This window comes from Salvia hispanica, chromosome 2 (genome assembly GCF_023119035.1).
Source record: "Salvia hispanica cultivar TCC Black 2014 chromosome 2, UniMelb_Shisp_WGS_1.0, whole genome shotgun sequence".
Taxonomy (NCBI): Eukaryota; Viridiplantae; Streptophyta; class Magnoliopsida; order Lamiales; family Lamiaceae; genus Salvia; species Salvia hispanica.
Window position 1 is genome coordinate 1,223,924 of NC_062966.1, and position 25,565 is coordinate 1,249,488.

At 33.8% G+C, this 25,565-nt stretch overlaps 2 protein-coding genes and 1 pseudogene across 2 annotated transcripts; 1 reads left to right on the forward strand and 2 right to left on the reverse strand.

The window, feature by feature from the left end:
- Nucleotides 1-638: 638 nt before the first annotated feature.
- Nucleotides 639-2,806, reverse strand: LOC125205147 (annotated as a pseudogene).
- A 6,708-nt stretch (nt 2,807-9,514) lies between these two features.
- On the forward strand, nt 9,515-10,378 carry LOC125205148 (F-box protein CPR1-like). The gene has a single exon (XM_048103968.1). The coding sequence runs from the start codon at nt 9,515-9,517 to the stop codon at nt 10,376-10,378; it is 864 nt and encodes a 287-aa protein (XP_047959925.1).
- A 5,575-nt stretch (nt 10,379-15,953) lies between these two features.
- Nucleotides 15,954-17,935, reverse strand: LOC125205151 (fatty acyl-CoA reductase 2, chloroplastic-like). Its single transcript, XM_048103971.1, has 6 exons — nt 17,812-17,935; nt 17,514-17,712; nt 17,019-17,180; nt 16,865-16,946; nt 16,199-16,560; nt 15,954-16,110 (listed from the first exon to the last, which is right to left on the reverse strand). The coding sequence occupies exons 1-6, from the start codon at nt 17,933-17,935 to the stop codon at nt 15,954-15,956; spliced, it is 1,086 nt and encodes a 361-aa protein (XP_047959928.1).
- Between the last annotated feature and the right edge of the window lie 7,630 nt (nt 17,936-25,565).

A 25,565-nucleotide genomic window follows, 5' to 3' on the forward strand; every position in this document is an offset into this window, starting at 1 on the left:
GGTTGCATTCAGACAGGATCAACTCTTTATTATAACATACTTGTATTCCTACATTCCAATAGAAACTTCTATAATATGATCCCACTCCTATTGTGTAGCAAGTGTCATGCACCCGACTTTCCCAACTTGTTATAAAAGAATTAAATTCATTCACATTTTTCACTCTTCCACTAAACTCCTCTAGCAGTTTTAGATTCTCAATTTCTTCAATCACTACTTGTATATGGAGTGGTAATTCTAAGTGCTGAAGATTCCCAAGTTTAAGAAACAATCCTCTTGGAAGCATCTCCAATTTACGCGCATCCAATGCGAGGAATTTGAGATTGAATAATTCCCCAACTCCACGAGGGACTTCCTTGATGGCTGTTTTGGAGAGGTTTAACTCCCTGAGTTGTTTCATCTCTCCCAAGTATGGCACATTTTCTAGCTTATAACACGAATCAAGGAGCAATGCCTTGAGGCTCTTCATGGCACAGACTGAGTTTGGCAGCATTCGTTATGTTAGTGTAGCACAAATCAAGAGTGCATAGTCCTTGCATTTTAGAAAAGAATGAATCTGAGATAAACTCCAAACAATCTTTGCATTATTGCATAAAAGCAATGTTGAGAGCTTAGGACAATCGGGAGACATTCCTTCTTCAATTCTCCTTATGCCACTTCATAAAGGACACCTTCTCCAGATCCTTTGCCCATTCTGCTTCTTTGGGAATTTCCTTCAAAGACAAATCACCTGCTCTTACCATATATTTCCCCTCACATATCTTCAATGCCATACTTCTTACAAGATCATGCATCTTCACGCATTCCGTAGAACCACCAAAGTCATTGGGAACAACACAACTTTCCAATAAGCACACATTCACTAATTTATCCAATATGGAATGTCCTTGCTCAATGTGCGCTCTCCTTGTCTTTCTTTCATCCACCAACCCTCCTGAAATGAACTCTCTAACCAAATTCTCTCTCTTTATTTCTTTATCTTCAGGATATAACGCGCAATACAGGAAACAGTGTTGCAATGTATTGAACTCATTACTCTGACTATGATGATTCCTATTCAACCGATCAAAACTATATTTCAATACTTTATAAACATCACCGTCTCCCATGCCATCATTCCCTGAGACACGTTCGGTTAGTTCTTGGTAAGAATTTCTCCATGTATGAATGGCTCTCTCGCCCCTCATGCTTCCAGCCACTGTAACAATTGCTAGAGGCAGACCACCACACAATTTTGCCACAGATCTGGCAATTTCTTTCTGCCGAAGAATCAAGTTCTATCTCATTTCTTAGAGTTTCCTTGAACAATTCCCATGCCTCATGATGATGTAAATTTTTCACTTGAATCACTTTTTGGCAACAAATTTGACGACACACTTCTAAGGAGCGAGTAGTTATAATCAGCCTACAACACTCAACAGAAATGGGACATCCAACCTTTAATAGATCAATATTTTCCCACACATCATCTAATATTAGCACTGAATTCTTCATCTGAGACAAAGTTGTATGTAGTCTCGACGCCCTTATGTCTTCATTATCCTCACCCAAAAGGTCCACACCTATAAAACGAGCAATTTTATCTTGTAAAGTCGTAACACTAAATTCTTGAGAGACTGTAACCCAAATCACACGTCCCTGAGAGTGTTGGAGGAGTCGATTGTGAATGTGCTTTGCCAGTGTCGTTTTGCCCACACCACCCATACCATAAACACCAATGCTCGACACTTGCCCACTCTCCAAAAGTTTCAAAATCATTTCCAAATTTTCATTAAAAGCTTCACCAACCATCCCATTTGTCAACAACTTATCTCCCCTACTTCCACAAACATCAAGGACAAGTTCACCAAAATTCCGACTTTGCTCAACAAGTGTGTCAACCTCTTCAATTAGTTTAGCTGGTAACCCTCCATCCATCAATCTCATAATAAATCCTTCGGATTCCACTTGAGTCCCCAACTCAACAACTTGCTTTTCAATGGACCTGACTTCTTCCAACCACTCCTCAACTTCCCGTTTCCTTTTCTTTCGACCAGAAAGTTCCGAGTTCTTGATTTCCTCCTCAACATCAGATGCCTTAGCACACAATGACTTCAACTTTTTCTGCAGAGCTTTTAGATTGAGCTCAAATTCCTTTATACTCTTCACATTATTGTGTGCATTATCAGCAATTTGTTCCACCACCTTTGACAAAAATGACTCAAAAATCCGGCTTAACATTTTCGCCATCTTTGCTCTTCCCAGAGAAAACTAAACCAAAAAACAAGAATTATTTGATGAGAAAAAAAGCTACAATCTCATTTTTCTAGCAATCATTTATCCAGTCCGAAAATAAATTTGCAAGTAATGAACGAAGTAGAAATCCAATATATGTTGAATATGTGAACATGATGCTATAGGTAAAAGAGGAAACGCTAGCAATCTACAAGCAAGATGATTATTCAAAATTTCCTTCATTTTACATGTACAAGAAATTAAAACATTCATTTCCCGAAGCCTTGTTGTAATATTAGGAAAATCATGAAAAATTCTAAACAAACAAATAAAAGCATGGATGTAAATTAGTATGAGAATTGTTACCTGAGAGATGTGAAAGCTGAGCAGAGATTGAATAGATTTGTAGATCAAGACAGATCTCGGACTCTGTGTTGCAGTTTTCCGAATGTCCAATAGATATCGCCTTTTACCTCCTCCTACCTCTCCGCCGTTGCGCCTCGCGATTTTCGAAGAGTATGGCCTTTTTCTCTTTGAACTTCTTCTTCCGATTAGACTCAGACATCATAGAGCTGGGATTTTGCTTCGACATTATCGCTTTTTGGGTTTTTCTGTTGTCCATATCGATTCAATTATACTTTGACGCTTGATTCGATGATTGATTAGGGGGCCTTCGTGACCTTTTACAGTTTCCAATGCAGCAAATAATCACGTCCCTTCCATTTAATTAAAAAATGTGAAATGAGATGAGATAAGAATTAAGACAAAATTAGTAAAAGAAAATGACGTGGTAAATTAAAAGAAAGAATGAAAATGATATTGGACAGTGGACTTACATTATTAAATTAATATAAAATAAAATTTACATATATTTGTGGAACAGATATAAATGGAAATTACATACTCCCTCTGTCCAAAAAAAATGGGACTGTGAATGATACTGATTTTAATGTGAAATTGGAAAAATATGAAAGAAGGGAAAAAAATTAAGAGAGAAGTTATGTTAGTAGAAGGTGGGGTCTATATTATTAGTAAAAGAGAAGGAAAAAAACTAAGAAAGAAGTTGAAAATTTTTCTTTTTTAAATGTGCTCTATTTTTCATGGACAATTAAATATGGCAAATGTGCTCTATTTTTCGTCGATAAAAGGAGTATATTTTTATGGAACGGAGAGAGTATATTTTTATGGAACCGAGGGGGTCAATTCGTATTCACAAAGCATACATACATCCGCTGCTTCCACTTGTTTTTTCTTCTTTGGTGTGTTTGAGAAGTGCTTAGTCTAGATCTTTCCATTAATGGCACGTAAATTCTTCAAATATATGTCATCAGAAATCACCACCAACATCCTCTCAACGCTCCCTATCAACAGCGTTGCCATCAGCAAATGCGTTTGCTAACCATGGCTAGCAAATGCGTTTGCTAACCATGGCTCAATCTGTTCGAGTATGTTGATTTCGTCAAATCCCATCTCTCCCAAATGAAATCCCCAATCGCCCTAGCTTGGTTGATGCCAATGGAGATGAAGTCAACTCAGTGCACAATTTTGGAATTTGCAGACGAAGACGAAGCCGATGTGGAGCAACATGTTCTTCACTACCATCCGCTCACATCATATGTTATCCCTCAGACCCTCACAACTCATCAATGAGAGGTATCCCTTCTCATGGATTGCTTCTTCTACGCTCATATGACGATCCTATTAAGATATGTTGAGGATGTGAAATTGGATGTTTTGGGGGATTGCCTGTGTTAGTCCTACACATGTCAAGATAGAATAGTCATTTGTCTGATGAAGGAATACCTAGTCTAGGAATCTTGGACCGTAGTGTGTCAGATTAGTACAGAGTTTGATTATGATTTTAATTTTCATTTTGAATGGGTTATGTTACTATTTATTCAATCAAACTTTTCAAAAATGGTGACGTTTTGATGTTGTTTGGAGGGAAGTGTCTCATCTACTACTCCAACATGACAAGGACTACCCACAAAGCCGGTATGCTCACGCAGGCAACTTCAGATGATTACATTGTCAGTGCCATGGTTTACACTCTTAGCCTTTTCACATTCAAAAATCTCGGATTCAAGAAAGTGATGTCGTTCTAGTGCATAATATTAGAATATATTTCTATTTTGTTGTAATCTGGTCTTTGTTTGTATAAAATATTTCTCTATGCATGGTGTTCGATGTCAACCCGCCACACACTATATGTACGGCCTAGCTAGTATGTATATTGTGGCTCATGTTTAAAATCTCGTTTTAGTGCATAAAGTTTCTACATTTGTTTTTTGTTGCATAATATTAGTCTATATTTCTGTTGTGTAATAATCTGGTCGTGTTTGTATCAAATGTTTCTTTATTGTGTGGTGTTCGATGTCGACCAGCTGCACACTATATGTAAAGCCTAGCTAGTACTACCTCCGTCCCCGAAAATTTGCTACACTTTGACCCGACACGGGTTTTAAGAAATGTAATGGAAAGTGAGTTGAAAAAGTTAGTGGGATGTGGGTCATACTTTTAAAGTTAGTTTTATAATAAAATGTGAGTAGGAATGAGTTAGTGGAATATGGGGTCCACTACCAAAAATGGTAAAAGTGAAGTGTATCAAATTTTCAGGGACGGACCAAAATAGGAAACGGTATCAAATTTTCAGGGACGGAGGTAGTACTATATATTGTGGCTGTTGTTTAAAATATGGTTCAAATGCATAATGTTAATCTCATTTGTTTTTTGGTGCATAATATTAGTCTGGTTTTCTCTTTTTGTTTAAATCTGGTCATATTGGTATCAAATGTAGAGCTGCCCAAGGTTTACCGACCGGCGGTTAAAACCGAAACCATAACCGGCGATTACGGTTCCGAACCGAAACCGTAACCGGCGGTTACGGTTCCGAACCGAAACCGCGAAAAATATGCCAAATCGAAACCGTGAATTTTAGAACCGTGGTTCGGTTCAGGTTCCAAATTTTTCGAACCGAAACCGCGACCGAACCGCCGGTTCCGGACGGTTCCGAACCGGCGATTTCACGGTTCCAAACCGCCAACGCAATGATAAATTTAAACATAGTTAATCCTTACATTAAAACTATACTCCATTAAATAAAACATTGCTGAATGATCCGGTTTATGAGTTTTATACTCTTATATAAATAACTTTCATTTTTAGATTTGGTAATATCCGTAGAAACAATAATGTGGGACAAAATTTTGTAGCAAAAATAACTTTATAATACTATTTGGTAAAATTGGATGGTAATTTGAAAAACATAAGATAAAAGATAATAAAATAAAAATAACTAAATTACAAGATGGAGTCTATGTTGTATGGTTTATGGTAATAACTTTATAATACTATTTCCGATTTTATTAATTAACATATTTTTTTACGTATGGAATCTATGGAGTATGGATAATTATTAATAAATATTTATCCAACATTTTTTAATAAACTTAGAAGAATTGATTACTTTAAATAAAGTATAATAAATTAACATTGGTTAATGTCGTAGTCTTCAAAATTGATTAGTTGAGTCTTCAAAATTGATTGGTTGACGGTGGGCGATGACTGCACTATTCAAAATTGATTGCACAAAACACCATTTCTTTTATTTATTTATTTATTTATTTATTCTTAAATGTTGATTTTAAATTCAAATTGGATCTCATTTCTCTCTATTTTTATCTATATTAAATACTCCTCTCTATCCTTACTTACACTCACCTTATTTTAGTGTTAACAAGAATTTCTCTCTTCAATCTCTCAATTTAAACTATCCATTTCCTTGTTCCAATTTATTTTATAATTTCAAACTATATGGCAAAAAAAATTAACGGAAAAAACCGTGAAACCGCGAAACCGAACCTAAACCGCTACGAACCGTCCGAAAACCGGCGGTTCCGAACCGAAACCGAAACCGCCGGTTTTCGAACCGAAACCAAAACCGTGAAACAGCCTCACGGTTCGGTGTCGGTTCCATATTTCCCAAAACCGGAACCGGCGGTTCCGAACCGAAACCGCCGGTTCATGAACCGTGGGCAGGTCTAATCAAATGTATCATATTGGTCATATTGATTGATCATAATAATAAAAAGAGAGACCCCACGAGATGACACGGGATTTTTCGGCTGCAATGTCTAGCTCGATGTCATCTCGTCTCGGCGAGAGTAGCTCGAGATGGGCAACGAGCTGAGTTGCTAATGATCTAAATATAAATGACTTGGATTTTACTAAAAAGAGAAAAGAATGGATTATATAAATGTATTTTATGTCTATGTAATATATTTAAATGTATTTTAATTTATATTTAATGTAGATTAATTTTCAAAGTCAAGTTAAAACCTTAATTAATTCTTAATCACACTCTAATTTCTTCTTCTTCTTCATCATCGAGTTTAAGCAGTTATTCTGTCCAAATCTGCGTCCATTAATGGAGGTTGATTACTTCACATATATACCATCAGAAATCACAACCAACATCTTGGCACGCCTCTCTATCCGAACTTTGCAATCCGTTTACAAAGCATGGCGCGGTCTGTTCGATTTCGTAAAATACAAAATCGAAACCCCACCCGCCCTTGTTCGATTTAATGACTAGGGGGATAACTCAGCTCGGTGCAAGATTATCGAAATTGAAGACGAATGCGAAGCTGATCTGGAAAGCCACGATCTTCACTACCATCCGCTCACAGATTTGGTGATCCCTCACGGAAACACAAGACCAATGGTAGGCATGACTGCTAATGCATTGCTTCTTCTCTTCTTACAAACAACAAAGGTATTCCTATTTACATATGCAATCTGATCACTCGTGAATATACCGAGCTCTATTACCCTGTGAGAGCAAATCATGAGATGCGATTTGGATTTGGTGTCAGCAAAATAAGCGAGCAGTATAAGGTGATTTGTATTACTCCCTCCGTCCCGCTTTAGCAGTCCCATTGACTTTTTTGCCATTTTTTTGTAAAAATGATAAAAAATAGTTAAGGTGGAGAAATGGTAAAGTAAGAGAGACGACAATATAGAGAAGAGTCTTATCTACATTATTATCTCTTTTACTTTATCATTTCTCGACTTTAACTATTTTTTATCATTTTTACAAAAAGATGGTAGAAAAGTCAATGGGACTGCTAAAGCGGGACGGAGGGAGTAATACATTCCTTAAATCCAACCCTCATTATTTATAAACCCTTGGAACAGGGACATGGAGGCGCCTTGAAGCTGGCATGGTTTCTGGTTTCTAATTCAATTCAGTTCGGTGCATAGTATGTAATGGCAACCTCCATTGGATAGTAGTTGATTCGAGTCATGTCGAATGGATTGTAGTATTGACCTTGAAACAAAATGTTTTAGCTTATTCTCCCCTCCTCTTGTGGGAATTGGAATTGTGGAATTATCTGTTTTGATGGACTGCTTGTGTTATTATCATCTGGATGACGAAGGAATACCAAGTCAATGAATCTTGGACCATAGAGTACACGATAAGTACTAATGGTTATGATTTATCTTTTCGTATGCGTTATACATTTGTTGAAGCAATTAAACTTTTGTATAGATGGTGATGTTTTGATGTTGCTGGACCATTCTATTCTAGTCTACTACTCCAACAAGACTAGAACTCTCCAACAAGACTGGACCATTTTATCGACGATCCATGAGAAAACGACCATATAATCTAGACCAGATTGGGTAGTTTTTCCCGTTCAACTTGAACGGGATGGTGACATTCTTGTTGTTCCTTAATCTCGTTGGATTTTTCAGATCGTTCTTGGTGTCTTCTTCACTGTCTGACATTGTTTCTGATGTAGGATTTGGTTTCTGTGGTTGATTTGGCTATATGGGTCGAGAATTGGTATATTGTGGCTATGATGATTTTGTTCTGAGCCAAGATCGTTCCTGCTCTGAGGCCATGATAAAAGGATGGATAAAGAGGTTCTGTTTAATTATTTTCTGATAATTACATTGTACATGGAGTACTATTATATAGGACTAGAGATTGCTCTACAAGGTAAACCTAATTAACATAATTACAAAGATTGCATATCTCCTATAATTGGTAAAGAAATAATCTACGCATATCTTCCTTCTGATACAGTGTAATCTTCTCCAACAGTTGAAACCTCCATTGGATGACGGTATATGATTTGATTCGGATATGTGGGTTTGATCTTGAAATGGAATGTTTTAGCATCTTTTCTACTCATACCGTGGGAATTTGAGTTGAGAAGTTGAAAGTTTTGAGGGCTTGCTTGTGTATGTCCAAAAAATTTATACCAGTCATACTTTATGATCAAGACATTTATTTCTAAATTACACCTATTTGATGTCTATACAACATGTTCATAACTAAGAGGATTAAAGAGATTGTTAGAATTTTCAACCGTAGGACTATTAATCATATCTCTGAATCGAAAATCTTAAATCTGCCACTGTTACTAGTTCATTAATCAACATAATGTTTGTGTCCAAAATTATCTTATTGTCTAATGTTTGTGTTTGGCCTTATCATGATTTGTTGTAAGCTGTGACCATATTATACGATATTCCTTAATTTAATGGATTTCTATATTATACGTACGGATTTCCTCAATTTTAGTGATTAATTTTTCTTAATTTAAGGAATTTGGTTTTTTATATTTCCAACGTAAGTGGTTATTAGAATTAGTTTAGATTCAACTAATTCAAGGGGGAAAAAAAGGAATTAAACAAAAATGTGTGCGTTTTATTCATATTATTATGAATCATGCCAACATACACTACATAACTGATCAATTTTTGGAATATTTAATCAATTAAAATCCTTGTAAAGATTACATCCGAAAATTACGCCATATAATATAATTAGCAGCTTCATTAATCAACACGTTTTTTTCATTGAATATTGGAGTATTATATATTTGCAATTAGGAGATTCACTGTTGAACTGACAAAGTATACTCTGCAAATGCTTTGCTTTGACTATTGTCTTCTAAACATGGATGGCCGTCGCCGTGATTTCTTTAAAATTCTACCATCGGAAATCACCAGACTATCCTCTCCCGCCTCCCCGATCTCCGCACCGTTTCAATCAGCAAATGCGTTTGCAAACCGTGGCGCAATCTCCTCGAATCCGACGATTTCCCCAAATCCAAAATCAAATCCCCACCCGCCCTAGCCCGATTGACCTCAACGAAGGGGAACAACTCAACTCGCTGCTCGATTTTCGAAATTGAAGACAAAGACGAAGCCGATTTGGGGAAAGATCCACGATCTTCACTACCATCCGCTCACTAATTTGGATATCCCTCACGGAAATAGACAATCAATGGAAGGTATTTCCGCTAATGGATTGCTTCTTCTCCACCCGGAAAATGGCGATCCCGAAGAGCCTTTTTACGTATGCAATCCGATCACTCGTGAATATATCGTGCTCTCCCGCCCTAAGAAATACATCTCACTTAGATATTTGTTATGTTACGGATTCGGTGTGAGCGAAATAAGTGGGCAATATAAGGTTATCTGTATAAGTCGCGGCGGTGGAGTCAACTGCTTCCACGTGTACACCCTCGGGACGCGTAAATGGAGGCTCGTTAAAGGTGGGGCCGGCTCTCGTTTAAAATTCTTTTCGTACGGACACACTGTATGCAACGGCAACCTCCATTGGATGGTGTCGAATTTTCGTCAGCCTTTACAGATTTGTGGTTTTGATGTTGTGACAGAACGTTTTAGCATCTTCTACGCGCCTCCAGTGGAGGAGTGTTTTGTCTTTACTCTTCCTTTGGGGACGCCCTTCGGGAAGTTGTCCGTTTTGAAGGAGAAATTGTGCTTTTGTTACTCGTGGGACTTTGAGATTGTCGTCTGGGTGATGAAGGAATACGGAGATGCTGGCTCGTGGACGAAGGAGTACACGATGGGGACGTATACCTTTGATTTTGATGACTATTTTTGTATGGATTGGACGAAAATGAAGTGTGTTTTTCCGATTGAAATCTTCAAAGATGGCGATGTTTTGATTTTGATGGAGAAGATGCGGCTTATCTACTATAGCAAGAAGACGAGGAAGACTCAACAAGTCGGTTTATTTAAGAATGCGGTTGCTAAGAAGGATTACTTTACCTTTGCCACGATTTTCACTCCTAGCCTTCTGTCACTCAAGAGTTTCGAAGTTGAGAATGTTGTCACGTTCTAGTTCGTGTCTTAGTTTGGGGTTATCATGTCAACCCGAAACACACTATCTCATTTTAGTTCATAACGTTTGTCTAACTTGTGTTTTATTGTTATCTGGTTGTGTTCTTGTCAAGATTTCTTTATCATGTGGTGTTCTGGTTCGGCTTTATCGTGTCGACTGGCATTGATATGTCATGCCGCGTGGTGTTTGGGTTCGTAATGTTAATTTACAATTTGACGTTATCGAGTCATGGCAACAACAATTCAATCACATTGTTATCATGTTCGTGTTGTTTAAGGTTTTCTTATCGTGTCGGAAAACACATAAACATCTTCATTCCATTGATTAGGTAAAACAGAGTACAAAACTGTATCTTGCTTTTTTCTTCTAATATGATTTATTAAGATTTCTTGATTTTATTATGTGTTCGTGATAGAATAGAATGATAAGGGTTGGTAAAAGGAGATTTGGAAAAAGAAGCGCCATTAATCGTATTGTTGAACATGACATGAGTCAATGTTATTATTATTTTGAGACAGTGAATGGAAGAGAATTTATAGTCATTGCTTACTTGTGAAAGCAAGTTAATTCAAGAAAACAAATGTAGATAAAGTAGACTAATATTATGAACTAAAACGAGATAACATTCTCAATTCCGAAACTCTTGAATGAGAAAAGACTAGGAGTGAAAATCATGGCATAGGTAAAGTATTCCTCTATAGCTGCATCCTTAAACATACCGACTTGTTTAGTAGTTCTTGTCTTGTTGGAATAGTAGATGAGCATATTCTTGTTCAACAACATCAATATGTCATCATCTTTGAAAGCTTTGATAGGATGAACTATCGGCCTATTACTCAGACGAATATCGCTAATTCTTAACGCGTATTCTATGGTCCAAGATTCTTCGACTTGGCATTTCTTCATCGACCAAATGACAATTTTATCGGGATATGTGTAACAAATACAGAGGCGGTCCCTCAAAACAGACAACATCCCAACACACATGTTCTCATGTTCAACCAAAAAAAAAAGTTCTCATGTTCAACTATCATAGGAGCAGTGAAGATACTAAAACATTCGGTTTCAATATCAAAACCACAAATTCTTACGGGATGAATCGAATTATTTACAATCCAATGGAGATTTCCATTACATATAATTCGAAATTTTATTAATGGCCTAAATCTTTTACGCTACTCTACCGCTTTTACTAAAAGGAAAGATTTAAACTTAGGAAAGATACACAAAAGAAAAGATCCAATGTATCAAGCTAGAAAATCACTCTTTTTAATTTAGCTCTTGTTTTATATTTTTGCAATTTTATAAAGGAAAAAATAGATTCTTAACAAAATAAAAGTTATAATCTTATTAACGCGATACAACGCAGCTGCTAATTCATCTTCCTCTTCCTCTTCCTCGTTTGAACAGCAGAAATGGTGCAAGATTTCTTCACAAATCTACCAACAGAAATCACAACCGACATCCTCTCACGCCTCTCTATCCGAAGCTATGCAATCAGCAAGTCCGTTTGCAAAGCATGACTCAATCTGCTCGATTCCGACGATTTTGACAAATCCAAACTCAAAACCCTGCCCGACCTAGTTCTCTTTACTTATACGAGGAGGAACTCAACTCACCATCAATACAATTTATTCCTCCTGTTTGCATATGCAATCTCCTGTTTGCATATACATTCCGTATCGATTGATACAAGTTGGATTTGGTGTGAGCAAAATAAGTGGGCAATATAAGGTGGTTTGGATCAATCCGAACATGGGTTCCAGCTTTCATTACGTATACACCCTTGGAACAGAAACATGGAGGCCCGTTCAAGCCGGAGCTGCTTATGGTTTCAGATTCTTGGGTCAACCCATTTTATGTAATGGCAACCTCCATTGGAAAGTACTCCTATATGATTCGACGAATTACTTATGGGCTTTTTGTGGTTTTGACGTTGAAACGGAATGTTTTAGCATCTTCCCTTTCCCCTTTCTTATGGGAGATGGATTGGGGAATTTATCTGTTTTGAGTTACTGTCTTTGTTATGTTTACTACGCAAGCAATGATGATATTGTCAACGGTGAAATTGTCATCTGGATGATGAAGGAATACCAAGTCGTTGAATCTTGGACCATAGAATGCAAGATAAGTAATTTTGAATTAGATTTATCGATGATTTGTAGGCATTATATATCTGTTGAAACAATTAAACTTTTTAGAGATGGTGATATTTTGATGTTGTTGGACGGTTCTATTCTAGTCTACTACTCCAATAAGACAAGAACTCTTCAACAACTCGATATGTATCAGGATGCAGATGCGAAGGTTTATTTTACTGCATGGATTTTTTATCCTAGCCTTCTCCCACTCAAGAGTTTCGGATTCGAGAATGTGATCTCGTTTTAGTCTACATTTTTAGGTTCATTTCAAAGGTTTGTGTTCAGGTTTGGTCTTGTCATGTTGAATAGAAAATGTAGTTTAATTTATTCATTCGAATGAACCATTGCGATTTTAAACACAGAGTTGTTACAATAGTGGAACTATCAACTTCTAATATCATTTTTATGTGTCGTTATGAGTATGTTATCTATGACCATGAAATCATTAACCATACACATACAAATTACTATAAAACATAAAAGGGTCAATAGCCATTTAAACAGTATTTTAAAAACTGGACCGGACTGGCTGAACCAATTAAGCCGGGCAAACACATCTTTTATGAACAATGTACCAAAAAATAGTCTCATTGATCGATCCGATTCGGAGATATAAATCACCTTATAATTGAGCCTACCTGAATCTCTAAAATAAGCATGTTCGGTGTGTTAGTGTTTAATGCTTGAGCTTCAAGCTATGGTCAGGTGGCAAGATACCTTGTGATTTGTGAAGATTTCTTGATTAGGTATAACAGAGTACAAAGATGTACCATTAATGATATTATTTTTCGTTTAACATAAGCCAATGTACATGTAACTATTATTTTGGACAGAATGGAAGAGGAAATGTCACTGCTTACTTGTGAAAGCAAGTTAAATCAAGAAAATCAAAAACACCAAAAAACCTTGGACACAACTACACCTCCTATAAACAAAAACACATAAATGTAGACTAATAGTTTATTATGAACTAGAACGAGATAACTTTCTCAATTCCGATATTCTTGAATGAGAAAAGGCTAGGAGTGAACATCAAAAGATAGAAAGTGTCTTCCTCTACAGCTACATCCTTAAACATACCGACCTGTTTAGTAGTTCTCGTCTTGTTGGAATAGTAGATGATCCTCTTGTAGTCCAGCAACATCAAAATGTCACCATTTTCAAAAGCTTTGATAGGATGAACAAACGGCATTTCATTCCAATCAAAATCAATACTACTCAACCTCTATTCTATGGCCCATGATACTTAAACATGGTATTCCTTCATCAACCCGATGACAATTTCATCGCCACATGTGTAACAAAAACACAAGTAGTCCCTCAAAACAGACAACTCCCCTAAAGTCAACTCAAGTCCAACTATCCAAGGAGTAGAGAAGAAAGGAGGAGCAGAGACTAAAACATTCAGTTTCAACATCAAAATCACATAAGGAGGGTTTAATCATATCATTTACCATCCAATGAAGATTGCCATTACATATGGTGCATCCGATGCCGAAATAGAATCTGAAACCTGAAGCAGCACCGGCTTCAACGCGCCTCCATGTTTGTGTTCCAAGGGTGTATACATAATGAGAGTCGGATCCAGGATCCTCATTGAAGCATACCACCTTATATTGTCTACTTAATTTGCTCAAGCATATCCAAAACGCAAACTAAAATATTTTAAGATGTATTCCTCATGGCAGGAGAGCTGGATATATTGACGAGTGATCGGATTGCATATGCAAAAAGGAATATTAGCAAGCCCTGCCTTTGTGTATAGAAGAAACAATCCATTAATGGACATGCCTGCCATTAACGGACATGCCTGCCTTTGTATTATTTATTATTTAATTTTTTATTTTCAAATACACTTAATTTTATGTCTCAAATGTAAATATACTAAGTTTACTTATCCCTATATTTTTTATGCCCCGCTTAATGATCCGTACATTTTTGTATGGATTTGACTAAAATGAAGTGTGTTTTTCGGGTCAAAATTTTCAAAGATTGTGATGTTTTAATGTTAATGGAAAAGATGCGGCTCATCTAAGGATGCGGTTGCTGCAGAGGATTACTTCACCTTTTCCATGATTTTCTCTCCTAGCCTTTTCTCACTCAGGAGTTTCGGAAGTGAGAATGTCGTCTCATTTTAGCTTCGTGTCTAAGGTTTCTTAGTCGGGTGCTGTCCTGGCTTGGGGTTATGATGTCAACCCGAAACACACTATCTTGTTTTAGTTCATAATGTTAGTCTAATTTGTGTTTTATCATTATCTGGTTTTGTTCGTGTTGAACATTTCTTTATCGTTTACTGTTCGGATTTGGCTTTATCGTGTCGACTGGCATTGATATGCCTTGCCTAGTGCTGTTTGGGTTCATACTGATACTGTTAATCTTCAATTTGTCTTCGTGTCGTGTTGAAGGTTTTCTTATCGTGTCTGTGTTTAACCTTATCATGTCGTTTTGTTATCGTATCAGAATGTATATAGTGGGGTACTGTCTGTAAATGGGAAAAGACTTATTTTTTTTGATGTACCAAAATGGAAAAAAAAAAAAAAAAAAAAAAAAAAAAAATTGGAGTACTTGTTATGAATAAAGTATATATTCCGGTATTCCCTCCGTTTGTGCGTGGCTTTCATTGGCCACATTGTTTGTTGACACTTGTTGAAGGTGGTTTGTGGTGGTGGTGCATTCGGAGCAACACTAAGTACTGCGACAAGGGAACTACGTCATCGTTGTTGACATCGGAGATGAAGTCAGCTGGTTTTAGTAGCTTGTAGATGCCTACGGAGGGTAAAACAGAGAGAGGTCTTCTTTCCTTTGATTAGGTAAAATAGAGTTCAAATTTGCAGAAGCCAAGCTAGGGTATTGATATGTCACAATGTATATGACACATTGACTTTTACGACCGTCGAAGTAATATGTACTCCCCGACGTCCCATAAAAATAAAAAAATTTCGGATGACACAGGTTTTAGTTCAAACTTTAAAACTTCATTCACAAATCACGATAAACTAGAACGTTGACCCTTAGAAGGGAGTCGATTATTACGAACTTCTGTACAATAATAAGCAATTAATGAAATCAAACAAATTTCTATCATATTATATTAATTACACATTTTATTAAAGTAGGTAACAATCATATCATTTTGATTTTTTTTTTGTTAGGAAACTTTTATTGGAACCCAATTGATGAAGAATCCAATAAGCTGGTTTCCTTATAATATATTTGTTGAGCTTCTGCAGATGTTAATGGATCTATGAGGACTTGAAATATTTGTAAATTGCAATGGTATGGGCCATGTATGGAAACACCAATTGCAAGAGTTTAATTGGTTGGGTTTCAAAACAATAATATTTCACAAAACATATAATTACCATAATAATTTGAGAAAACAAAGACAATCATACATATAAGTATATTGCCAAAATAACTTCTATACAAATGATTTACATAGTGCAATTGATCATATGTTTTATCAAACCAGGAATATGAATTTCCTCAAAGTACTTCTTCCACTCTATATTTCTCGCATCCACTTCAAAGCTAACTCTTTCCTCCTTTGACATTGCTTCAATTAACTTCTCTGTGTTCGATGTGTCAAACCTGAACAATAGTATATTTTTAAATATATTTTTTTATTTGTACAAATTCTCTAAGAAATCCAGACCCGATGTTAATCAAGATATTGTACCTTGCACTGAAAAATCCTATGAACTCATACAGCTTGCAAAGTTTGTTGGCATATGCAGCTTGGGCTTTAGCTTGATTTTGGGATTTTAGAGTCATCTTCTCATCTCCATTGATTGTATTTCTTGTGTATTCAGAGAAATCTTGGAAATTGTCAAAATATTTAATTCTTGAAATTTTTTGAGATGGGGTGAGAGGAGCTGAGTTGAAGTAATGGAAAACGTAATCAAAAAAGTCAGAATATAATAGAGGATTTGTAGCACTAGATGCAACATGGTAAACCCTAGGTTGTGGCTGTGGCTTATACATGTTTCCCTCCTTTGCAATAGCTGCAATTGTTGTATTTGCTACCATATCTACTGGTATCTGATTAGGATAAAAAAGAATTAGTACTATTTCTTAATGAAACTATTGACCAAAAAAATTACTCCCTCCGTCCCATTAAATATGCAACATTTGGAAATCGGTACGAGTTTTTATTTAGTGTTGTTTTGTGAGTTAATAAAGAGAGAGTAAAGTAAGAGAGATAAAAAAGTAGAGATAGAAATGTTTCCATTTTATGAAACATTTCATTTTTAGTGGGACAAACTAAAAAGGAAAACGTTTCATTTCTAATGGGACATAAGGAGTAATTCTTAATTAATTCCATTTAATAATCACTTGAACTTACAACATCCATGATCACTTGAGAGTTTCCAAAAAACCCTGGAAGTTGTCCTTTCCCATAGGCCATAATGACAGGATCAAACATCCTAAATTCAAATCATGATTAAAAATGATGCAAAATAAATGTTGGAAATGAAATTAGGTAGCTAGATAAATACCTATTTCCTTGTATCCATCCAGGGAAAGGGTCTTTATAGGTGCTCTCAATAACAGTGGGCCTTATAATAAGTAAAGGCACATCTCCTCTTATTTCATCAAGAACCATTTCTCCCATAGCTTTAGTCATGTGATATGAATTGTGCCATCCAAAACATGTTGCCCTGATACACGATGTTTATCGAGATTTATTGGATATATGATGAAGTTCTTCTAGTGGATAATAATGACCTGAAATTCGCAATGGGCTTCTGACCAAGGAATCAAAGTCATCACTATACCATGATGTACAATGAATTTGCATTCCTTATGAGTTCCTATGGTTTTTCAAACCACTTATAAATAGCAGTTTAGTTGTTTTGCAATTAATTTTAGATTATTGACACATTTTGAATTCAAGAAACTGGGGTTTTTTTGTTTTATCAATCAGTTCAATAATTCTTTTATGACACGTTTGCATCAGTAGTAAGTATAAGAATAAATGAATTATAGTATACCTCTCTTGGGCAAGCCTTATAAGATTTTTGGTAAGATCATGTTGGGTAGAGGAAGAAGATGATGATTTGAGAATCAAGTTATTCTCCTCAACTATGTCAAGTAGGGCTGATTCATTACAATGTTCCTCCTTTCTTCCATTCCCTCCCATTATTAATGGCTTTTCCATGATCAACCCTTCTCTTTTTCCACTAACATACGCTATCAATTCAATTTCAAATTAATACTATAGTAAATTTGTGAGAGACCAAATACGAGAATATTTTCCAAAGACAAGTGTGTTAAGAGAGAATTGCGTACCAGTAGAAATATGGGCAAAGAGAGTGAGATTATCGCATGTCTTGGCAAGCCTCATCAATCGTTGAGGGGCACTCATGTTCGCATCCACCAACAAGTCATACCTATTATCAAAATAAATAGACATGTTTATTTCATTCTTCAAAATACGTGTGATTTTTCTTCATCTTTTAAAGCAATAGTTCTAGTTTCATCGTATACACATCTTTTAAATCTATATCTTAATCCTAAAATGAAAACAATTACAAATCAACCAAATTAACAAACCTATAGATCAAGATTAATTTTTATTTTAAGGAAAAATGTGATGGGTTATGCCTATGCCAAGAAGGCCGGTAGCACCGGTAAGAAGGATGTTTTTCCCTTGGAAAAAAGGAAGAATTCCTATCCCAGTATCTGCTGCTTCATTGAATTCTTGATGATGCAGTTCTGCTTCAAGAGGGTGACAAGGAGAGTTGAAGTAGGTGTACCCATCATATAGAACTTTCATTTTTCCACTTGACAAAACCTTCTTATTTCCAACAATATTGATATTGGAAAAGGGGAAGTGGTTATGATCAATAGTTTTGGGGAACTTTGCCAAGGGAACCTTGATATTGCTTAGCAACATTCTCACTCTATTTGTGTGTGTGTGTGTGTATCTGTGTGTATATATGTGTGTTTTGAGAAGTGTGATTTTGTTATGGAATAGAATTGATGTATTTATAGCCACAATTGAAGAAGGGAAATATGGTGATCTACAATGCATGAAAAAACTAAGCTATTTGTAGCTAGGTAGATATTATTTGTTGTGAATTAAGATGTTTCCTTAACTTCAATTGATAAATTTGTTATTATAAATAAAATAATAAATTTCTTGTGAAAAATGCGAGCTTATAATAATTAAATTTCGCCTCATGTAAAGCTCACGAACTCATTTATAAAACCTATGAATTTATCATAAATTTTCACAATTCAAATACTGCAATTATTCTTATTTTATATATTCAAACTTATACTATTTGTTTGGTAGAATAACTGTTTTGAGATTCAAATCAGGAAGTTATTTTTTTTCAATTATTAATTTAGCTTATATATAATTCTTTGTGAGATTGTTTTTTCATAATTGGTCTTTAGACTTTATTAGTATATTGTAAGATTTCATATCACCTGCATTGTCGTATCGAATTAATTGATGACATATAAAACCAAATTAATTAATTTTATGTAACATGACTGTCAATAAACATATACTATAACAATTCTCATGATGCGAAGACTATAATAGTATGACAATTCAATTGAATTTAAATTTTAAATTGAAATACTATATGTGACCATATAGTAGCTAGTTACAAAAGTATAAAAAGATAGTTTACTTTTGTATCTAAATGGTTGTTTAAGTTTATATTAATTAATTTATTCCTTTTACAAAACATTAATAATCTATTTAATAAAATATTATATTATGGATTTTAATTAAAGCATTCAGAATGTTAGTAATTTTTGTTGTTTAAATAATTATACAGATTTTACGACTAAAATCATTTATAAGAATATTGCGATTAAGTAAATTGCAACTATTTTGATAGAACTATGGAGCATATGGTTAAGTGTAATATTAATATTTTAAACATAATACATATGAAAACTTTTCTTCCAACTTCTAAGCTAGACATCATGGAATAAAACATGAAATTCAAATAGAATAAAATAATGGGAATAATCATGATTTTAATGTTTATTTTGTTGGACCATGATCTCTTAGCTATATGGAGTATGTTCGTAGTTTAGGGGACTAAATTGGATAAAAATATGTACTGGTTTAGTTCCAATTTTATTCACATGTTTACTTTTTGTGTCCAACATCCATGTACCATTTTAATCTTATTTTCATTAGTAGTAGTACTATATTTTAGTTGAACTTTGTATTTGTTATCGAGAGTTTATTGGACCAAATTAACGTCTCTGCAAATATATTTTCCGAAAGTTGATAAATTCGAAAGTTTGGTGAACAATTAGTATATAAAGAGTATTATGGTACTCCCTTCATACACAAGTAAATAATTTAATTTAAATTAATAGGTTACTTGGAATGAATAGATAAATTATTAAAATGTAATAAAATAAAATGACCACGACCATAAATTAATTAATCCACCTATAAATAGAAGATTAATTTGAAAATTTTTATCTATTCCTCCTTATCCCCAAATTGGATTGAAAATGGTGTTAAGATCTATCAAATCACACATACAAGTTGAATTATTAATTTCTTTGTGAATTTCTATGCTTGGTCATCATAATTTTCATGGCCTATCTTAGCTAAATTGTTTATTTTCCGGATCCAACAAAATACTCCAGGTTTTCAAATTAAATTAAAATTCAATATTTACTTGTTAATTTGAGCCTCAAAATCCTTCTATTGAGCCTCAATATCCTTCAAGTTTTCAATTGTTAATGCATTGCTAATTATACATGCAAGCAGCAGCAGCGATTGGATACTTAATCCATCCGAGATAAGTGATTCATATTTCTTATCATGGCTTCTCTTCTAGCTCTTTCGATAAAAATACTTCCTCTATCTCATATATAAAGTATATTTTTTTTCGCCTGTCTTATAAAAATAGTTCATATATATTTATCACACTCTTTTTCTCCTTTCTTTCTATGTAATTATTTATGGGTTTCATTATCCACTACACAATTTCAACTATTTTTTCTCATTCTCTCTAACTTTATTAATTACGCATTAAAACATATGTCAACCCTAAATGGCCTATTTTATGTGATGGAGGGAGTATAGCACTAATTCTTTTAAATTTTTATATTTCATTTTCTCTTTTTATTTATTTATTCTATTTTTAATTTTTTTTATATTATTTCCATTTAATTCATTAAACATTACTTTATTAAAAGTCATGTCCGAACTAATTTTCAGACAAATTTCTACCTATTACATGGGTGTTACAATAATGCACACACGTTAATGGCAAGTGGAAAAGGACCGTGTGAAACGTGGGGGCCCTTTTGATTCAAAATATTTAGCGACATTGCTATATATAGTGTCGATGAAAAATAGTACTACTTGTAATTATGTACTTTGAAATTTTCCTATACCATAAATGTAAATAACAAATTGAAGTTACACTCAGCCCTAACTTAAAATATAGTGAATTTATTGAACAGTTTTGTTATTTGGAAGAAAAACTCTAAACAAGAAGTTGACGAACTAAAGAAAAGCACGCAAAAACAAGAGAAATAAAAAAAACACTCACTGGCAAAAGCTTTAAATACAAGAGCGTAATTTGCACAATTAAGTTTGTCAATTAATGCATGTCACACGAACAAAATTATTGTTAACTGAAGAAGAACCAATGTATATTTAATATTTATCCTTCAATAATCTTACTGAAGTTACAAGATCATATCGTATAACTAAGCAAACGTCAAAAGTTGATAATTTATGTCTTATCTCAATTTATGACAATTTAAATCTTATCTCAAAGAGCAAATAGCATTGGTGTCCAACCTAGACAAATTAGAAATGGATTATTGTCACACCTAAAGATAAAGTCTTTCCCTAATAATAACAGCTGCTCAATCAAATTGTAAACTGATATAAAATTCATTTTGGACTAATCTATCTATGTCTTGAGGGTATTTAAGGAAATGTCCTTTTAAATTTTGGGGATATTTAAGGAAATGCACTTTCAAAATAAATATTATTATTTAAATAAAATTGTTTTTTTTTTACTGAATTGTGTGCAAATTATAGACGACCATTTTAGTAACCGCTGCCCCACTAATTTAGTTTACTGTCACACATATTTTGCAAGCCTATATGGAGTGAGTGAGAGAGTGGGAGGTTTTACATTTCATTTTTTCTTTAATTATCCAATTTTAACACAATTGTCACGGCAACAATGGGAAAGCTCTACTTCCATATTCTATTCCTTATTCTCTCTAATTCCTTTATAGCCAGTAATGTTGAGGTAAATCATACCAAATTCTAGTCAATTACTTTGATTTAGCAAATTTATATGGATTTATTTTAAATTTTTGATTTCAGAAGTGTATTCATTTATGTTACAATGCATTATATATAGTATATATTTTTAATTCTCATATTAACTAAAGTTTTATTACTTATTTTTTTTCATTGTTATTACATTGTATATTTTTTATTTACAATTTTAATATAATAATGTTGATTCTAATTTTATTATTTTCATTTACGATCTCATATGCTACTTGTTATAATAATTTATGAGATTATTGGCTTACTGTTTGCATTTCACATCTAACAATTTCTCGGATCTATAATTTTAAAAAAATATATTTATTGGGTTCAATCGATGCATGATTTTTGTTGATCATGTCAAGACGAAGTTCTTAACATAAAACTCAAAAAGTTTTTATTTTATACTGATGATGAATTTTACCATAAATGTAGATCGTGAGGTCCACGTTATTAGTAGTATTTTGTTTTCTAACATCCATCTATTAATGGTGTTGTATATGCTCAAAAAAATTTGAACAGAGTCCAAGTTTGTGATTACCTTTGGTGTTGCTGGACTTTCTAAAACCTATCTTGTGTAAATTGTTTGCTTATGTAACTCTTTACCTTCTAACTGTCTGTTCTCTCATTATTTTAAAGTGTGGAGATTGTGGAAGAGAATGAAACGTAGATATCGTTGGGTTTAATTGAAATTGATTTCTTGATTGTCCAAAATTTATTGCAAATAGTCGATTATTCCATAAGTGTGCTCAACAAAACAAAATGGGTGAGGAATTCTTATGTTAATTTTTACTAGGCCCGAGAATATTATTTTTTACTATTATCTTTTATAAGGCCCAAGTATGTTATATTTTTGTACTCTGATTTCTTTTGTGCCTTTAGGCCTAAAAATTTCTTTAAATATAGATAGTTCGAATATGTACTTTATTTTTTTTACGCCCTCTCGTCCCTCAAAAATATTAACATTTAGTTTGACACCAGTTTTAGTGCATAATTAAAAAAATATTAAGAAAGATATAAAAAAGAAAAAGCTTTTAAGTATTTTTGTGGAGAATGGATCTCATCTCATTAGAGAGGAAGAAGTTTTCAAACTTCAACAGTTTATATTTTCAGGAATGGATTCAAAAGGAAATAGTTCATGTTTTTCAAAGACGGAGAGAGTAGTTTTTAATTTCTTCTATTTGCATAGAAAAGACAAATTATTTTTATTTGTCTTATCTTGTTGTTATTCTAAGTAATAAACGTAATTTTGAAACTCATCTTAACTGATCAAGCATATACTATAATCTTTCAATCGTCGAAACAAAACAAAGGCAAAATAATTCGGCTAAAAGATCGACGTTCTTCCAAGAATAGTGTCACAATATAATAAAATGTGAGTGAGATGAAGTTAGTGAAATGTAAGGTCTATTATTAATAATAAAAAACAAATGGAATATTTATCACGAAAATGACAAAACGAAACTATTATTGTTTGACGTAGCTAAGGAGTAAGTAAGTGCTAGATATAACATATGTATCCGGTTATATTATTAAATAATTTTCAATCATTTCATCCGGACGTTACTTGGATGTTGATGATCATATGTATCCAGTTATATTATGTTTCATGTTATACAATTAAAAGTGTTTACGTCTTTATTTTGTTGCGATGACAATCAACTTTCTACTTTGTACTAATATCAAGTGACATGTGTTAGAAATTTGTAAGTGATAATTATAAATGTAACATCGTTAATAGCTATTAGAACGATGATATACAAACGCGTACGAAAAAAAATTGATAGGGTTTTCTTAAACTTATAGAAACTTTTGTATATTAATTGAAAAAAATTTGGATAATAATAAGCTTGGGACTTGGATTGAAATTGTCATTTGGTTGGTGAAGGAATACTAAGTCGGACCAACCTTGGACCATGGACTACAAGATCTTTTTTATTTTTTATTTTTTTATTTTGATAGGTGCATAAGATGCACCAAAATGCTCAAACCCTCAACGAGAGGCGAGCGAAAGGTACAAAACAAAAACAAAGAAAATAAAACAACATACCACAATCACTTGGAGCACTACGCACACCAAGCAAAGACAGCGAAGACAAAGAAACAACTCGACTACAAGCTGAATGGGTAATTATGCTTTTGATTTTGATCATCATCAAAATATGGATTGGACTAAAATGAAGTGTATTTTTCCTCTCAAAATTTACAAATATGGTGATGTTTTGATGTCGATGGAAAAGATGCGCTCATCTACGACGACAAGAAAGACTAAACAAGTAGGTATATATATTTAAGGACGCAATAACTACTTTACCTTTGCCACGATTTTCAATCCTAGCCTTTTTTTCAATCAAGAGTTTCTTCTCATTCTAGTTTGTGTCTATGATTTCTTTTTCGCCTGGTGTCCAGGTTTGGGCTTATCGTGTCAACCCGACTCATACTATATCGTTATTTGGTTATATTTATGTCAAAAATTTCTTTATCGTGTGGTGTTCGGGTTTGGCCTTAAAAGCCCCAATAACACTAAGACATTTTATACGTAAATTTCGATCAATCAAAGTTCCTTCATCATTTACAATATTTGAGCTTGTTTGAGACCGTGCATTTTACCAACAAAGTCGATAAATAGGCATTCATAAAATAAAACATTAGCAGGATACATAACATACACAATATCAATTTCACGTAAAAACGTGCTTGAAAACATCATTTGTATTTTGGCCTTAAACCCAAAATAATACGTTAGATAGAAAAGTTCACCTTGTTTGCTTGATTTCCTTAACTTGTTAGAGGTAAACTTTTTTAAAATAAATTAACATAACTAATTATTAGACTAATCATATCATCTAATTAAATTAGAATACATGCATCTTAAATAAATTCTTTTTGGATTTAATTATCTGTGTGGAATTACTCCCTTCTCTTTCAAATTTCACGGGCGACAATTCAGGCCCACGTTCCCTCACAGCCCTTTCTCTTTCTTTGGGAAATTCCTAAAGTTTCGCATATCTATATCTATCTATCTATACATATATACAAGTCGAATGTTGATCTTATTTTGAATGTTTATATGTTTTGGATGTGATTTTGAATATTTATTATTTTGAGCCATGATTAAAAGAAAACCATGTTTTGTAACCGCCTCTCATAGAGAAAATGTCCGTTAATAGCATGTATTAGAAACGGTCAATATTTAAATTAGTAATTTGAGTGTGATGAATCAATGGTAATGGTGAAATCGTTAAACTCATCCTACAATTATCTAAATTTATGATGGACAGTTACATTCATACAATATAAAAACATAAATTGAATTTAAATGGCATTCTTATACGGCTCTGCATGCATGCCCATTTAAAGATATTAAAAATGACATTCACTATTGTTGTATCATAAAAATTAATAAGTACCCATTCAAAATTTTCAACATAAATTAAATTTAAGGATGCAATCATGTTATAATTGCATCAATTCCAATTTCAATGTACACTTTTTTATCTATAAATATGTGTAATTGGATAGCTTATAATTTACTTCTCACCTTATCCTATTGCATTATGAATTCTCTGCAAAATGAAAAAAAAAATTACTGTATGGTTATATTAATCTTTACCAATAGTAGTATATTCATATTAGTCTATTGTATGCATTTTTTTTATGATTATTATGTTCCAAATATTGTGATCTTCCTAGAGGAAAAAAAATTGAAGCCACACAATTCACATTCCTTCATGATCTAAAGCGTAGCAATACTAAA

Bases quoted from the DNA above. Each gene is read 5' to 3' on its own strand.
- LOC125205148 (XM_048103968.1), top strand. From the start codon at position 9,515: ATGGAAGGTATTTCCGCTAATGGATTGCTTCTTCTCCACCCGGAAAAT.
- LOC125205151 (XM_048103971.1), bottom strand. From the start codon at position 17,935: ATGTCTATTTATTTTGATAATAGGTATGACTTGTTGGTGGATGCGAAC. The intron at 17,181-17,513 runs GTATACTATAAT...ATCGTGTATCAG, and splicing joins ATAAGGCTTGCCCAAGAGAG to GGCAACATGTTTTGGATGGC. The intron at 16,561-16,864 runs GTAAGTTCAAGT...TATCCTAATCAG, and splicing joins CTCAAGTGATCATGGATGTT to ATACCAGTAGATATGGTAGC.